Source organism: Anoplolepis gracilipes, chromosome 3 (assembly GCF_047496725.1).
Source record: "Anoplolepis gracilipes chromosome 3, ASM4749672v1, whole genome shotgun sequence".
Taxonomy (NCBI): Eukaryota; Metazoa; Arthropoda; class Insecta; order Hymenoptera; family Formicidae; genus Anoplolepis; species Anoplolepis gracilipes.
This window is the reverse complement of record NC_132972.1, coordinates 12,884,485-12,903,171: the sequence shown is the minus strand read 5'-3', so window position 1 is coordinate 12,903,171 and position 18,687 is coordinate 12,884,485. Positions and strand designations below refer to the sequence as shown.

Sequence of the window (18,687 nt, the reverse complement as noted above, 5' to 3'; positions counted from 1 at the left end):
TATGCATAAATCGATGGTCCTCTTTCTTTGACCATGATGTATGGCAAAATAATCTCGGACTTGTAACGTTGAGTGATCGTAGAAGCGTGTTGGATCTGATATTTATGTGCAAATTGTTAAGCGATAGTGTCGATTGCCCTGAATTGCTTACAAAAGAAAAATTACATATTCCTGGTAGATTGCTTAGGTAACACCAACTATTCGTTGTGGGGACCCATAGAACGTCCTATGGTAGATATAAACTTTTGGATCGGATGTGTATGCTAGCAAATGACTTCTCAGCGCATATTGATTTTTTCCATGCGAGTCCAAATTCAATTAATAGAAATTTCCCTCGTTGGATTTAATTTTTGATACTTAATTTATCTTAACTATATAAGTGTCCATCCCTGTATGCATACTATTATTTATGGAAATCTAGATTGTATTTTTATATTTCTGTATTTTGTTCTCTTTTGTAATTCTATACTAGAGGGATTTTATTGTCCCATTGAGTAAATATAAATAAATAATATTTTAATACATCACAATTTAACTTCTTCTTGAGACAAAATCATTGGTTCTTATTTTTAAATAAACATTTTAAGACACAGAATAAGACCACAACATTTAAGACCATCAATTTAAAAAAAAAAATTGAATCATCACTCAAAAATTTATAAATTTAGGAATATAGACCTTTTTTGTTATTAAATTAAACGTATGAACGGTTACGCGTAACGCACGTCTCACTTGAAGCTACTAGGTGGACCAGAAATTCGTAATTAACGCGATGTCATTGATAGTACGTTTATTGGAATGGTAATGGGGCTATTTGGCAATGCTGTTTTGAACTCGACCCAATTTCAGATTATGTCTACTACTGCACGCCGTAACCATTTCATGCTAATGAAACGTTTATTTGAAATTCGGAAACTTTTCGCTTAGGAATGTAGAGGAAATCTATAATCAGGATTTTGTAAAAAAATTGTATAAGTGAATTACATATTTAAATCACATTTTTATATCAACAACATTACGACAATAGAATACAATACGCTTAGCAACTTTTGTTTGATGTTATGTTATCTTATCACTATGGTACATTTAACGGTTTGTTTTATTTATGAAATAATTTAATAATGATTATTGTTTCTTGAACGATTATTATTTCTACATATTTGTTGTTGTAAACAGAAATCTTTTAGAAAAACTTAATGTAACATTCTTGAAATTTGACAATCTACGTATATTAAAATCAGAAATAATCATGTTTTCAACATTTAATCACTTAGAAAAACAATTGTTTCGATACTTTTAATTAATTTCTTTTACTTTTACTGTTTTGAATATTTTTAAGTGAACGTTTCTTGTCATAATATGTGTCCGTTAACATGGCAGTATTTTTTAAATGGCAGTAACTTGAGAGAATTCTAGTAAAAAGCATTTTATAAATACTGGACGCAAGATATGTTTTTTGGCAATATCATTTTTTAAATGGCAGTCAATTAATACATTATTGATTTTTATATTAATTATAAAAGAATAATTGTAAAAGAATACACATTGCACAGAAAAGTATATTTTAAATATCAATTATTTTTATTGCTTTAATGAATTGCTTGCATTTTAAATTATTAATACTTGCAAATATTTTTGAAATTTAAAAAATAATTTTTTTAGATGCTTTACATCTATTGTTTAATTGATATAAGTATTTTTTTCTATTTATAAAGCTTTTGTTTGCTCAAAAAGATGTTTTAATAATATGTTAATTTATAGATAAATTAACTAAGAAACATGTGATTTCTATAGATAATAATAATATAGATTGATAATTGCACATGTTTAAAATAAGTGTATGTACATATGACTTAATGTTGAATATTTACATTCTATAAATAACTTGATAAATAAATAAACGCATGTTATTTGAAGTCGATCGCCGGATCTTATTGTGGAGTTAATTCCGAAGAAAATCGTGAATAATATATACGTAATGCATCTTATATTTTTGTAAATACTATCACTTCTAATACGCGATCAGACTAGTTTTCATATCGTAAACTAATATTTCTACATATAGTTAATTCTCATTCCACAGTCAATTATTATTTACAATTGTAACGAAAAGTATATATATTGGCATTTTATCTATAAAAATCGACAATTAATATCAAATAAAATTTTTAGTAAAATATGTTCTTATATATTTACATGTATTTTTTTTCTTTTATTAAATTTTATTAGATTGTATTAAGTTAAAAAATTAATTTATTAGAGAAAATAATTTGTATAAAATTAGATATTTTTCAAGTGCTCTAAAATTGAGAAATGTTATTTAAACATAATTTTTTTATATATTTGTTTGTCAATGCCATGTCCACTACAATTGTATTCTCAGTTGCTTTATCAGTGTATAATAATTATTTGTGAATTATTATTTGTACCAAGAATCTGAGCTTGCTATTTTATTCATGTAATTAGCAGATACTTTCCAATCTTTGAAATGTTTTAAAACATGATGTAATTATAATAAGTTATAATTATATAGCATATAATAATAGATAACTTTTTTAACTTTACTCTAGACGATGAAATAACAATAAAATTAAAAAAAAAGACGCCAATGCGAATTAAAGTTATTTTTGTGTGGACGGAGCGTTTCCGTGGTTTTCCTTTTGCCGAAAGCCGACGTTATTGTCTTTAATTGCATCGCAAATCAAATAATCAAGTGTTATGAGAGTACATTCTCAGCGAACTAGGTCGTTTAAGTTAGTGTGTCACTTATTATATATGATTAACTTTTACCAATACATAAATAGATAACAAAGAAACAGAAGTAACTCATTAATTTAAAATTAAATATTAATAATTTACGTACATGTGTGGCCAAATTAACTTAATTTGTATCTCATTAATTTTTCAAAGTTTCACTATTTTTTTCTTGCATTATTTTAAAAGTTGCATTCAATAACATCAAAAAATTTGATAATTAATTTGACATATATATTTGATATATATATTTGATTATATTTGATATATATATGTAATTGCAATAAATTTTAATTTTATTTTTTCTAATGTAAGAAAAACAATCCAGCCATGTTTGCACTCTAAATATTCAACAAACATATGCATGTGTATAGAAGTTTGACTGTTAGAAACGAATTTCCTCTATAGTAGTATAATCATATACTTGGCAATGTATCGTATAAGATACATTTTTGTTCCATAGTTTTGTAATAGATTAGCAATTTTTTATTTATAAGTAAAACGCGTTTTCACGTTCTTAAAATCTGTATAAATTAGATTTATACATCTTTTTTACTTTATTCTTGTGTTAATTTCATAGATTGAGTACTTTACAAAAAGATTACATTAAAAATACGCTATAAATTATGCACATTTCTTCCTATTGATTATATAAATTCTATCTTTTTTTTTTACATTTATTATTTATTTTTCAATCTTGTCAAATTTAGGCTTAATAACGTTGCATTGTTCGTACTCGAATGCATTACGCGCTGGCTTCGTCGATTACAGTGATCATTCTATTAGCATTAGGCGGTACATTCGTAAAACGCCATTTCGATTTAACTTCCTCTTCATCAGCTGTCGACTGCACGCCGCTAGTTTGACCACAATTAGATTGACTGGTCTTGGATCGCGCCAAGGACCATCTGCGTCCACGGCGGTCCATAATAATCGGCATCTCCGCGATTAAATTATTCTCGAATTCTGAGAGCATAAGGTAGTTCTCAACCTTGTTACACGAGGTTATACAATCTCCTATATAGTCGAGATCCTCCAGTAGATTGTCGGGTAAATCCATGTCAGCTATACCTTCCTCCGAGATGCATGTGAGCTCCGGTTTATTGGTTCCTAAGACATCTATTGCTTCACCTGAAAAATGATACATAATAATTATGATGAATATGTTATTAAGCAAAATTCTTTTTACATTTTACAATATGCTTTATACATTATTGAAAAGTCTATATGAATATATAGATTCTATAAGACCTACTATAGAGAAATAAAATATTGATTAATTTATATAAAAGATTATAAAGATATAAGAGCAGTGAAAGAGAAAAAATTAAATAGTAGAATGACTAGTGTGATAGCGTATGTATATGTGTGACGGCAGTTTCACATAGATAAATTAAATTAAATTAATCTTATATTGTTTATTTCTATTTGTTAACAATGTAATTAAAATTATTTCTTTAATTATAATAAATGATTAAAAAATAACATAAGAAGCAGAATCAAAAGTAATAACACAATGATTAGAACTTGAGTTTAATTAAGAGTTGTCGTAAATTATAATAGATTAGACACACGGACACATACACACACACACACACACACACACACACACACACACAAAAAATATGTAATGTTATTTAAAGATTTTTTAAAATATATTTTTTTCCTCTTTTTTATTCATAAAATTAGAAAAATATATATATATATATATATATATTTATATATATTATTATATATATAAACCTTGTATTGGTACAATGTCAGCTCCTAGAACGACTGCTGCGGCCGTCGCTCCGGCCGCTCCAGCAGCGGCCACGTGGGGTCCTTCGTTCTCGGGCTCTTGACTGAATGACGGTTTTCGTCGTTGAGGACAGTTGTCCGAAGCGCATGTGTGTTTCGTACCATTAACTTTGTGCTTATGCTTAGACAAATTTCTTCTATGCAAATCGATGAAGAAGAGAGTAAAACTGCCAACCAAGACGCACGTTGAGCTGAAGTAGTAGCCAGCCTTCCCACCGCAGCCCACGTTTATATATCCTATGAAATAGACAAATCACATCCGAAAGAAAATTCATTAAATAAAGAGCCTAATCTATATAATACGTTTCCAAATATTTTAATAACTTTATTTTCAAAAGATTTCGTTTACAAATGAAATACTTAAGATCGCAATGCATGGAATAATATCTGATAGAATGTTTGTACTCATTGAAATGCATAGATATCGTTACGTTTTTTTGTTTCTTACCCGATATGGGTACTCCGATTGCAATTGGTATCGCTTGAGAACATTGAACGAAACCCCATGTTCTGGCAAAATTCCGCGCCCTCACTCTTTCGTATGTGTACATCTTCAGGCTATAATGATAGCCGCCGCAGAAGATACCTATAAAAAACCAATGTTTTTTTTATTGTTTGTAACATGGTCTTTTATGGTATAGGATAAAGAAAAAAAGACTGCTGAATCGCGCTATTAAATCTTTATTACCCTCTTTTTTATTATTACTTTAGTAATTTTCGCACTTTGAATTATCGATAATCTTCGTTAATTTAAAGAAAGAATAAAACAATGTTTTAATTCAAAAAAATTATCGCAATTTTATTTATTATATCACATATATTAAATGGAGAACATATTACCAAGAATTATTTAATGATAAATGAAGAACATATTATCAAGAATTATTTAATGATTTTTTTGTTAATTTAACATTTCTCATCTTTTTCAAGAATAGAAGACCTTCTATTAATTTTTTACGAATGAAAGTTTCACTTTACCGTAAATCCACGCGAACATAACGTATCCGTGGTAATTTCCTTGAACTGCGGTGAGAGCGAGAATGCAGAGTCCGCATACAAAGACTGCCGCTTGTGTGAGATATTGGCGGGCTATCCTGCATTCGACGCTGCGATGAACGACCAAAAGGCCAAATGCTACGCAGCCAACAGTCCATGCGAGTCCAAGATAAGCTTGTAACAAGACAACTGCATCCCCGAGACCTTCTTCCTCCACTTGATGCGCCTACACAAAGAAAAGTCATTTATTTTATGTGTTTATCTCCACAAGCTTAAAAAAAAAAAATATATATATATATATCAGATGTTACACTCATTTTTTGCGGTTAGTTAGAAAATATAATATGTGTAAAAGTAAATTATAAATTCGTTTTATTTTAAATAGTGATTTGATTATAAAATGATTAAAAAAAAATTAAAAATAAAGCAATATTAAAAGGAAATGATGATAATGAACGAATCTTAAATTGTATATTCACTATAAAATTAATTTTGTACGATTTGAATGGAGAATTCTATAAATATATACATATATCTGCAGGTAACTCTATAGAGAATTTTATATCTCTATATAATTTAATATAATAATATATATTTACATAATCCTATAATATATATTAATTTATAAGGTATATTTTTTGCGAAAAATCATATTTCATGCAATTTATTGTCGAATCAGGAATAAGCATAGAAAATGGATGCAGTATGTGCTGCGTCAGTTTTTTTAAAATTCACTTCTCGTCGTTACCAGATAAAATATCGGCGTGTTGATCCCAAACGCCGAAATTCCGGTGGACACCAAGAGGATCCTCACTGTTTTACTCTTCAAAGTGCTAAAGTCAAAAAATGGTGGCCTGTCATCGGCCTTGTTTTTATCTTTTATCTTGCGCTTTTGATTCTTTAAATGTAAGATTGCTCTTCGTTGAGGGTGGTACAGAGAAGCGCTACGGTAAAAAGTGCCAAGGATAAAAGTGAGAAAAACTACTCCCGTGACAGCTTGAAGACCAAGTCGCCATCCGATTTTACTGTAATAAAAAAAATCTTTGCATGTAACTCTTGATTTTTGATGACTGCTTGGTAATATTGTAAATTAATTATAAATATTCTGTAATAATTAATTAATATCTCGAAAAAGAGGAAAAATTTATATAAGGACACTGATTCTTAATAAAATTAATAATGATATATATAATATATATAACTATAATATTTATATGTTTATTTATTATATTCTTATCATATATTCAAAGTAGAAAAATAATAATTTAATCATTTTTATTAATAGTAATAAGAGATTTTTAGGAATATATGATAGAATTATATGAAGATTAATTTAAAAAATGTAATGAGTTTTCCGTTTTGTTTTATCCGTTTGTTTATAGTATTCAGTCTATTAAGACAAGCTTTTGACAAGTTATTTTGCGATTTAACTTACGTGATTGCTCCTTTTATAAAAGCAGACATGACCGCTATACCCAAGCCGCTTCCTGACACGATAAAAATTTCGACCAATTCTCTCTTCCTTTTAAAATACTGTGCCACCATAAGTGTGCTGCAGTCTCGCGTCATTCCAACTCCTATCCCTGCATAAAAATGAAAGAAAAATCAATATTTCAAATATTCCATTCCTAGTTTTATTAGAATTTTAGGATTTTTTAGTATCCAATAATTTTGTTCCTTTCGACTATTATGCACTTTTAAAATTAACTAGTAGATTTAGATGAATTAATAAAATGCTGTGCAGCTAAAATAACAATCGTTTAACAATGCAGGACCGTAAATTATGACATATACATATAAATATTAGAAGATATTGTGTCATACAATCTACTATGTTGTATTAAAATAAAAGTAATCAATTATTAAAATTAACGATTCAGATGTTAGACGATACTAATTAGATTAAAAAAAAAGAAATTATAGTTGATAACTTCATTTATTCAAAAATCTTATTATCTTTACATCGCTCTCATATTATCGGAAAACATCTACGACTGCACTATCGCAAGTAGTCCTCTAGAGTCTCGTTACCGTTACGATCTTTACTCACCGACCACGGTGCCGTAGCTGAAGAACAATTGGTGGAACTGCGAGGCGAAGGAAGTGAAGAGGCAGCCGAGCGCGGTAACGAGGCCGCCCAAAACTGCCGTGACTCTTGTACTTTTTCTTCGGCAAAACGCTATCGTCACCGGCGACACCAGCAGGGCGACACCCGTCGACATTGCCCCCAGCCATCCTGTAACGAGAAAACATCGTATAGAGGTATTGTGCAAACTTTACTTAAGCGCTGCGTAGACGACGGCATCTATATAAAACTAAACGAGCATGATTACGAGAAGAAATGATAACAACTATAATTGTTCCTAATAAAATATTTTTCCTAACTAAAATATTTTTCCATACCGTCTAATAATATAATATTGCAGATTTTTATCTCTTTCTATCTTCTTCAGAATCATAGATCAACAAATACGCCCTTAGCATAAAAAGTTAACAAAAGTAAGTAAAGTCCATAAAGAGATTTTCCCTTAGATATTTTTCCTCAGTGGATGTAATTCCGTCACGTTACGGATAGTTACATAGATCCCGTATACAACGTGACAGAATTAATTTCACTGTGGAAAGATATCTGAGGGAACGTCTCTTCACAGAGTTGTTATTAACTTTTTTTTACTGCAACGGCGTATTTGTTGATCCCAAAGGAGATACGACTCTTTTCTAAATTACTCTTAATCTGTTCCATAATATAAATGTCAAATCCTGCATAATAATTTTAAAAAGATTTCGATCTTTGTCACGTGTCATACATAACAGAATGCTAATGACTAACAGCTGGTTCTCATTTCGTTTGACATAGTATTCTCGGTTATGTCGCTACTGTTATGTCAACCATCTATTTATTTCATTCTATTCATTTATTCGTTTGTCTATTTAAAATCAACGTAGACCATCCGTTTTCGCCATTTATTTGACAAACGTCGAACGATGTCTGGCGAGGAATGGGGTTGCAATTCGTGGCTTCACACTTTCCGCTTGGGTTTTTGGGAGACGTGTCAACAGTAAAACGAATTCGCTTTGCGGACTGTGTATTACAGCAATAGAATCCAACAAATCTTCTCCGATACTTTACGATCGAAGGATAAACCGCGATTGGCAATGTGATCACGGCGGGAAATGTTTGCTTACCGCATCGATTGGCTCGCTACTTTCGGCATCGTTCGTATTTGAAAATAATGGAACAATAGATATATATCTCGGAATAATTTAACATTTAACATTTATTTTTTTGAGCATTAGATATTTAAATCTTTTCTCCCTTATATATATATATATATATATATATATATATATATATATATATATATATTGCCTTCTTTGGCATAATACTTCTTTCTTTAATTTCATTTACTCTCCTTACTATCTCCTTCGTCAGCAAAAATTGAGTAGTCGCAATTTTCGTCTGGTACATTACCAGCCTACGGAAATGGATTAAATATACAGCAGCTTTATACATATATATATATATATACTTCCTTATAAGACTCACGATATGTATCGTCTAACGTAACTAAGTTATTGTCATAGCCTAGATGCGCGGCAAGTCGGAGCCAATAAGGTTTACGCGCTGTCATCCATCGTTTCTTAAATGATTTATGATAGTCGCAACATCCAAAGAATCTTCAGAGCACATTGACGTGCTAACGAATATGTATCCTCTTTCATGCTTCTTTTTTTTTCTTTTTATTCTTGCCGCAAAGAGTTTAGTGCGTCTATCGTAACCATGAAATCTTATCGATAAATCACGTCTGAAGGCGGGATAAAGCCGTGGATACCTCTTGCATCTACTTAACTTCGAAGCAAGGGGAGGTTTTCGCGCAAACAACGATAGTTTACATCTCTAAGTTATCATAGTTCCCGTAGCACTTTAAATTAATAAAAAAATATATTTTAAATTATCAATCAATTAAATGTATTATATCTATACGTAAAAAATACATTTGCTGTCACGTCAGGTCCAATCGCTCTCGTTAAGACGTCAATTGATACGACTGTCAGTAAATACCGAACGAGCACTCGATTGCCTCACTAAGACCGTTTTAATTACGACACCGAGTCATTAAGCGGACGCGATTAGGTCGCCGTAGGCGGAGAGTCGTTTAATTAATTTTCACCGGTCGCATCGATACGCGAGCTCATTGATCGCGGCGAGTTCTCTTTATTGCAGAAGTAAGTAACCGGTTGCCGGTTACGGAGACAAACGGGCGCCGCATCGTGCGCGGGAAAAAGCAGTTATTAATCTCACTGTTGCTGTAGGGGAGTGCGATGGATACCCGTTAAATATCGCTCGCCAACGATGGTGACTTATCCGCATGGAAGCGTCATTTAAGACTGGTGCCTTTCGCAAGTTCTCCCTCGATTCTTTCTCCTTCTGGATTCCCGAGAGCTTGCAACCGTCTTGGAATCTCCTCCCACGCGTGGGAATAAATATATACGTTCGGATTCGTCTTGGGATATACACAGGCTGTTTCTGTTATTATCGTTTAGGACGTTGACAAGGAAGAAAGAATGTGAAAGTTCAGAAGAAAGAGATTTATATGCAGAGAGAATACGTTCGAGTGCCTTTCCGGTAACATGATAAAGTCCATAAATCTGTAATATCTGGAAAACTTGAATATAAAATTTGTATGTGAGCGTGTGGCAATATTATTTTTATTCTACGGTGATTATCGATTGTGGAATTAGCAATTTGTTTGCATTAATAATTGTCGAGCACAAGAATCTATTCTTTTACAAAAATAACTTTTTGTATTAAATATGAACAAACAGATTTTAATGCATATTTTTTCATTTGCACATGACAAGAGCGAGTTATGATACATACTTTGTGAAAATGTGTGAAATCTCTAATAAATATATAGGAAATAAAATAATTTTGTTTCGTGAAGTGCTAGGAGGACGTTTATCATAATACTCTGCCACTTTTCGTTTTTCCTTTCGCTTCTTTTCTCGGTCAGGTTCAGAGATTCTTTATCGAGAATCGTGTGAGTACTCTTCCCACCCCTAGATAGTCTCCGTCGATGGGAATGGGTGAAACGACAGTGAGAGTGAATTGGCGAGAGCGAGAGCTGCCATCAGGGTCAACGACTTGCGGACTGGTCGGGTTTTACATAGCAAACGTGTCCTCCCGAAGGACGAAGAAGCTCGATTTGCGAGAATTTTCCCACTGAGTTCTTTAAGGAGCAAGACGAACGGCTTAAACCAGCAAGTGTGCATTGCTCGCATTTATCTTTCAATTTTTTGCATCGTACAGATACGAAAATAAATGTTTTGTTATAAAGTTTCGAATTTTTGCGTACTTTGAATAGAATGTATTTCGTGTTTTTAAATAATAATGTAAGAAATGTCCTAATTTGTTATACATATAACTTGGTGTCAATTAATTAGATAGATTTTATATGCTCGAGCTAAGTAACGTCGCATTAAAACAAAAAAAAATAAATTTATAAATTCTTTTTCATAAAAAAGTAATTTTATTATTTTTGTGAAATAAGAATATAATTTTATAGTATAATATACTTAATATTGTTTTGCTTTTATACATAATTTTTAACAACAAAAGAATCTATTTTTTTAAATATTTTATATTAAATATTCATATTACACAACAAATAGAAAAATGCATGCTTTTTAGGTTTAATTTAATAATAACAAATTTATGTAGACGTTTTGTGAGAGAGCTTCATACATATAACAGATTAACCATCAAATTTAAAATTTTTTACATTAATATTATTTAATATAATTAAATAATATAATTAATATTATTTAATAAAATTAAATAATATATGCATATTTAAATAAAAGAAGAATTACGATAATTATGTGAATAAATAGGATGTTTCTTTTTATATAAATATTTCTAAAAAGGATAAAATTTATATGTCAAAAAAAAAACTTAAATTAATCTAAACTGTTTAGAGTATTTTTTAAAATGTTTAATCAAAGATTGAAGCGATAACAAGAAAATTAAAGACATAAAAACATCAAAAAATATCAATTGATAAAATACAGAGTTTGGCTTTTAATATATTAATAAAAAAACATATAAATAATTTAAACATATATAACAATTTAGCAAATATATCTTTTGTCAAGAATGTATCTTTTGTATCAACAGAACAAGCCAATTAGAGTGTTTCCTCTTCTTCAAATGTTTGGGATTCTTGCCAGATAACACGATCCATTCATTTCCGCTTGTCCCTCCTGAATTCCCGCTAAGTCGCTCGGATCGAATTAGCTTCTCATAAAATTTCAGTACATTTTGGGATACGATTTCGTGTCGTAGGATTATCAAAATTTATTTAGATTTAAAGATAGCAGCATTTAAAAATCGTCAAAAATTATTCGACAAATACGTTTTCATTAGGACGATAATAATCCGCTTGTAATACAATCCCTTGCAAGTAATCATAATGAAGGGACCTCGTAGAAACTTGAAAGTATTGCCGACGTTGTACTTATTGTTAGAAGTATTGGAAACCACTTGAGAGTACGATTTTGTATTTTGTTTCTTTCCTAATAAAATGTTGAAAGTATATTCTCGATATTTCTCTCTTTCTTTACTAGGGATAATATTGCAAAGTATAAGTTTCATTCTTATAGATTGAATATCATTCTTAAAGGTTGAAACTTATGTATTTCTATAAATTATAATTTTCTCCTTTCTTTCTTTTCATTCTGTTATATGTACTTCTTAATTTATTTTCATTTTGTCTTTATTAATAAAAAAGAAAAATAATTATTTGAAAAATGCAGAAATATATATCTAAATATAATAATTAAATAAATCAAGTTTTTTTTTCGCAAATATCACCTCTCATTTGTTGGAAGCAAATATTTAATAAGCTGTAAAAATAGTTTTCTTCTTTTGCATTCCTTAATCCTTATAGTTAGCTTAAAACAGGTACTTTGATAAAATCATTGGATATTACATTATTATATTAATAATGTTTACGCACTTATTGCATCACGTACCTACGTTGAGAAGATTCTGACGATATCGCTTTGTTCCATCAAGTAATAACCAAGCCCCGGCAGCCCCTTGAATTCCCGTGGCGAGAATCTGTACCATAACACCCGTCACGACGATGACCCAACCCCAACAGTTTTCGGGGTAATAATGTTGTTTTATAGTGCATTGCGCAGCATATCTGAATATAATTTGAAGACCATATCCAATCCCGATCACATAATTATATTGGAAACAATATGATTAAATATCATACTATAAATAGTTTCATAACGCACGCGATGTTTGGTTTAAGAAAATAGAAATTGTAGAAAGGTATATAAGATTTTGAAAATATCAGTTTTTAAGTATCGCATAATATAATATTGAAATATTCTATATTAACAATGTAGAAATTAATTAACTAAAAATATTAATCTTTCTTGAAATAATATGACGTTAGATTAGAAAAATTTGTAAATTAATAAAAACGATAGACTTCAACTAAAATTTAAGACAATTGTGTCAGATAGTGTTTAATTTAATTTGATACGAAATATAACATCTCGATCGTTCAACAGTTGTAATACTTTATATATTCAAACCTAGGATCAGGATTTGCATCTTCCTCGATTTCTTTTGGCACTTGAAGGGACACTATTCCCTGACATTCCCCAGAAAAGGAAGGCTCGCCGAGATCGCCGGAAATTGCGACTCCGCTGTCTTCATAAACAGGACTTTGAACTCGGTTCTTCATTCCGCGATTTAGGATGACTATCCTCTTTGATACCGACGATGATACACGATTTTAATTACCTTTTCCGACACCGATATGATGTGTATTCTCGTCAAAGATTGCTCGTTCGCCATGATACGAGTTTACAAGCCGCTGCTGGAGTCACTGATCGTTCGCGATAATATCATCATTTATTATGCAGAAGTTATGCTCTTTTACAACACACTAAAAATTGAATTAAACGTTGTATGATAGTCGTAACCTCCAGTATGAAATTAATATTTTAAATTTTTTCTTTGACTAATTGCAGATGAAAATAGTAAAAAATTAATTTTAAATTGCATTTATTTGAATTTTATAGAATCTTTTATTTATTTCATTATTTATCTCTATAATGTTAATGAATATTTACAGAATTAAATGAAAAGAGATAAGAAAGAGAAATAAGCAAAATGAATGTACGTTTTTGAACAAATGCTAAAACACAATAACCTTCTACGAAAAGAGAGAAAGTTACAAGAAATTAATACCTATTATTTTTAAATTAATTTATGATATAACTTACTATTCTCTTTACGATAATACGTCAAAGAGGAAAAAAGTAAGATATAAAGGATGATAAAATCGCAATCAAAATGAGTTAACCAGTGAGATAATGCATGCTTCTAGTTATAAGTTTCGTCGTTATAGTGGCGTTCGTGGCATGTTCGGTGGCCATATATACACGTGTAAGAGTGCATTATGCTAAAAGCTAGGCAAACAGAATCTGTAAAGGAAGCTAGGGATGGAGGGTTGCAAGAGTGGTGAGTGAAAGGAGGAATCCAGTACAACTAGGAAATAAAAAAAGGAAGAGAAGAATTGAGGAGAAAAGAAGCGGGAGACATCGGAGCGTGTCGCGCTTTTATCACACTGGCTAATTCAACAATTGTGTAATTTTAAGAGAAGATAAACGACCCGTGACTTTGCAGTACTTGAAATGACGTATACATTTATCTCACATTTAAAATAAAATTCGTATTCCAGAAAGTTTATCGTGTTGCGGTAGAAACTTTTCTCAAAATTAAATTACCTTTGCGAATTCCGAAATTGTATGTTTCTACGTTTCCTGATTTGACTGGGGCTTAAAATTGAATGAGTTTTAATAGAACGTGATTGCATTCCACATCCTTTTTACACAAACGTATACTTTTTTAAAAGAGAAACATTTTGATCGTGAAAAATTACTTTGTTGTGATGCGTTTTATCATACACTTTCAAATTTTTTTTATCGATTTTAAATTTAATTTATAATTTAATTAAACAAAGTTTTAAAATTAATTTTTGCAAACTAATTATAAAATTGTATAAATTAATTGAAAGATTAATGTTGGGCAATAAGTTATTCTAAAAAATTTGAGAGATATATAAAATCTAATAAAATTGCAGTACTATATAATACTTGACTCTTATTTTGAATCATTTATATTAAACTCGAAAGAATTCAACGTAATTTCCCACCAATACAAAAAAAAAAAACCTTAATTCACGTACTGTTGCTATAACAAAAATATAATCATATAATTTTAATGTAAAGCGGATAACGAACGTACTGCGGAATTTTGATGAAACAATGATATTGAAAACATGTATGACATCTAACACGATCACTTTACTGGAGTTTTTTTCAAAATAATGGCCTTCCTTCTTGCCTCACTAGTTGATCATTTCGCCTGTAAAATTTTATTTTGCTCTATTGTCACATCTTGTCGGATCTTGAATTATTTTTAATAATTGAACGCAATAAATGTTTCTGATTTTGATATGACGATATATTGTACTATGTATTGAATTACGACGAATGATGCACAGCGGACGCATTGAGTTTTTCGGAAGCGATAATAATTTTATCGACACGTTTACGCGCGTATATCGCGCATCTCGATCGGAGGGATTGTCGGAACGCTAGATGAGAGACGCGTTGCCAAACGTCGACTGGGTTCGCCGAGGTGGATCAGAAGAGACGCGCGCTCTGCAAACCGAGTTTGCGTAGAGGAAGCGAGTGGTCCAATCCCCTTGTGCTCCCGGGTTCACCACGTGCTTTTGTAGGCGATAGGTTTGCAACAGGACCAATCGCGAGGTGAAACCTTGATATATATAACGATGTTGTTTGTCGACGCGATTTTATCATTGTTATGTCTATATACCAGGAATGTGATAGCTTCATTTAAACGAAGTTGAATCACCGTAAACTTCCTCTTATACATGAAAGGGGACAATAACAGTAAAAGAAAATAAAATTAGCTTGTCAAAATATACATTGAGGGATAAGTAAACTTCTTCGGTCAAATTAATTGTACAACCAGAATTTTTCGAAAAATATGCGATTTATTATAGAAGTAGCAGCTTAAAGGATTTAATTTTCTCGTGCAAAGAAGGCTCATTAAGTATAATTTGTCAAGTCTCCCGAAATTTCTGACAGGAAATTAGGATTAAATTACTATTTATCACCTTCAACAAAGTTTAAAATGGTAGATTAAAAAAAGGAAGCGCAATGTGCAGTAACTTGTTTTTAACGATAAATGTTTTGTAAAATTAAAAATTTTGATGCCATAAAATTTATCCTAACGACGGGCTTTCGCGTATTCGAAGTATCCATGCAACTGCACGATAATCGAGCAGTTACAATACCTCATTGACCAATATCGGCAATGTAATATTTTTCTGATACAATCACGATTGTATGACTATACGATTACTAGGTAATCGAACGATTCGAAATATGCATTGTCGCTTTAGTGAATTATGCAGGCAAGTCGCGCGCAGATTACAAAACAGGATGCATTTAATCAATACATATATCGATTTGCTCACTTCGAAATTATTCGCTATTCACTTAATAAAAAGCTGTCGAGCTGTTTTAGAATTTCATTCTGTCGTATTATTTGCGAGACACAGCAAATTATTTCATGCAATATGAATTTATTGTTCGATAATAGTAATATTTAATGAATGTTAATAACAGATTTCTAATATGTATATATTAAAATAATAATGTGTAAATATATCTTATGTAGATATATTATTATATCTTATTATTATAATTTTAACAAAGAGTACAAAATAACTCATCACGCAACACATTTTAATTATATATTTTTAATAAATTCAAAATCAATCTTTTTAACAAATATTTATTTTTAATTGTTTATAAGTATTAATATCTCGATATCTTTTTATGAAAGATATTTATTTATATTTATATTTTTAAATTTTGATGGTATATTTTATTCTGTATAAAATTCGAAATATAAAAGAATAATTTAAATCTTGAGAAGTTTTCCTTATCTGCATTCTTGTGATACATGGAAAATGGTGAGATAGGAAAACTGCGAAAAAGTGTTTCAAATGTAATAATTCAAGGTCCAGGAGCAATAAATCGGTGTTGGAGAGACTATCGTCGCGATAGCGAAGATTCTACAATAAATGCGACATATAGGAAAAAGTTCCGACGGTTTCACGCAGCATCTTTTGCTGCACGCTTGAGTAGGCTTCGATCGTCCGAAAGATCTGGCGATTCCTTCCGTCGCGACATCGTATATCCTGTTCTCTACGCTTTTTATAGAGCACCTAAGTGTAACCTAAAGTCGGATTTAACGATTTTTGTGTATGACAATAATGTGATGGTAATTTAATATGACAATGTTATCTATTTTTAATTCTTTAAATGTTATATACAATATATTATATAATATATACAATTGTTATACATATATAATTGTTGTATAATATATATAAATATTATATGCAATTATATTATATAGTATTATACAATATTGTGACAAAGAATTAGATTAAAAAAATAAAATAAAAAATTAAAATAAATTTACTCTAAAAATTTTTTTCAAATTAACAAGAAATATTTTGCCAGCTAAATATTTTGATTTTTTATCTGAGATTTTTATTGACATAGTATTTTTTTATTTTTAGAAAAAAGATTATTTCTAGAGATGAGAGTCTGTATATGTGTGTGATGTAGTCAAAAAAACATCAGATTTTCTTTTGATTAATTCATCATTATAAAGTCATTGACTTTACAAAATAAATTGAGATGACGATTAGATAAGATGGTAATTATATTTAATCAATAATATACATTGCCAGAAATGTGACAGAATGATGAATTTAAGTATGACTCTAATATCAACTACGTTATATTTTGCACGCACTTTTGCGTGTGATATTCGATAACGACCTTTTATTAAGTACTAGTATGATATAGTATGATACATATATAGTTGAATAGTTGAACGAAATAATATAAATCAAAACTATTTCAACTTTCTTCTGTCAAAATAAACACGAAATACACGTTAGAAAGCAGATGCTTATTAATATTTTCTTATATCGTCGCAACGGAATATATTCAAAATGTTAAATAAGAGTTCAGAATTGTCGGTCAAAATGCATAAATATTATGCACACGGTTCTCGCAGATTGTTTTCGATCCTTGTATCGTTAAGATGTCGACGACGCCTATTTTTACCACGAAACCATGTTGCAGCTGTCGAATCGCAGGCCATTATAAATCTCGCGACAGCATTTCGTCGTCTTAAACACTCCCTCCTTCCGCTCTTTCCGAAAATATGAAAAATCTCTTAATTTCGTTGATATATAAAATGTGTTTCTTCTTTTGAACATTCTATTTTTGTTTTTTAGTTGTGTCCAATTCCTCGATAATTAGAATGCCCTGGGTAACGATGGATAACAGGAGCTATGATTTTATCACGTGTCTAAAAGGTGAGAAAGCCGTTGTTCGTGTTTGTATTATTGACTTCTTTTCTATAAATATTCGAGATCTGAAATTCGAAATTTTATCACGCACGGAATACATAAAAGATTTGATTGATACGACCTAAATACTATTATCGATCGCAGAATAAATTAAGCACCGCGCGCGTTACCTATTTTTACATCAAATTTTGAATATAGTCATTAATTCAAGAAGTGCGGTAACATTGTTATGTCAAATATATAAAAAGTAAAACCTTAAAATTTTAATGTTGTCAGTTTTATATTTTCAAATCCGCGATCAAGGAGATATAAAAAAAATTAAATTTTTTTAAAGCGACACGTAACTTGATATCTTGAATAGTTAAAATTAGGAGAATTTAATCCAAATATAATAATACACACACTGTCTGTGTGACTGTGCATTAGAATGTCATATTTAGATAGAAGCAATATAGGCGACACAAACGGTAATAATCCATTAAACTCCTTTTCTTGCACGTATTATTGTTATTCTACGCAACTAAATTATAGGGGTGGTTGCGACGAAAGATGAAAAGGGATCAAGCTACCAAGTCGTTGTTTCTCATGATTAATAACTCTTAGTCTTTAAATGGTAGTTTGT

At 30.4% G+C, this 18,687-nt stretch overlaps 1 protein-coding gene across 2 annotated transcripts in view; it reads right to left on the bottom strand.

Moving 5' to 3' along the window:
- Positions 1 to 1,731: 1,731 nt before the first annotated feature.
- LOC140663852 (uncharacterized) overlaps positions 1,732 to 18,687 on the bottom strand; it is a 58,688-nt gene continuing 41,732 nt past the window's right edge. For both annotated transcript variants that reach the window (XM_072888366.1, XM_072888365.1), the window contains 7 exons: positions 7,601 to 7,786; positions 6,986 to 7,133; positions 6,299 to 6,575; positions 5,533 to 5,776; positions 5,003 to 5,140; positions 4,498 to 4,791; positions 1,732 to 3,885 (listed from right to left, as the gene is read on the bottom strand). In XM_072888366.1, the coding sequence (XP_072744467.1) occupies positions 3,500 to 3,885; positions 4,498 to 4,791; positions 5,003 to 5,140; positions 5,533 to 5,776; positions 6,299 to 6,575; positions 6,986 to 7,133; positions 7,601 to 7,786 (1,673 nt within the window). In that variant the 3' untranslated portion in view covers positions 1,732 to 3,499. The remainder of the gene's footprint in view (positions 3,886 to 4,497; positions 4,792 to 5,002; positions 5,141 to 5,532; positions 5,777 to 6,298; positions 6,576 to 6,985; positions 7,134 to 7,600; positions 7,787 to 18,687) is intronic.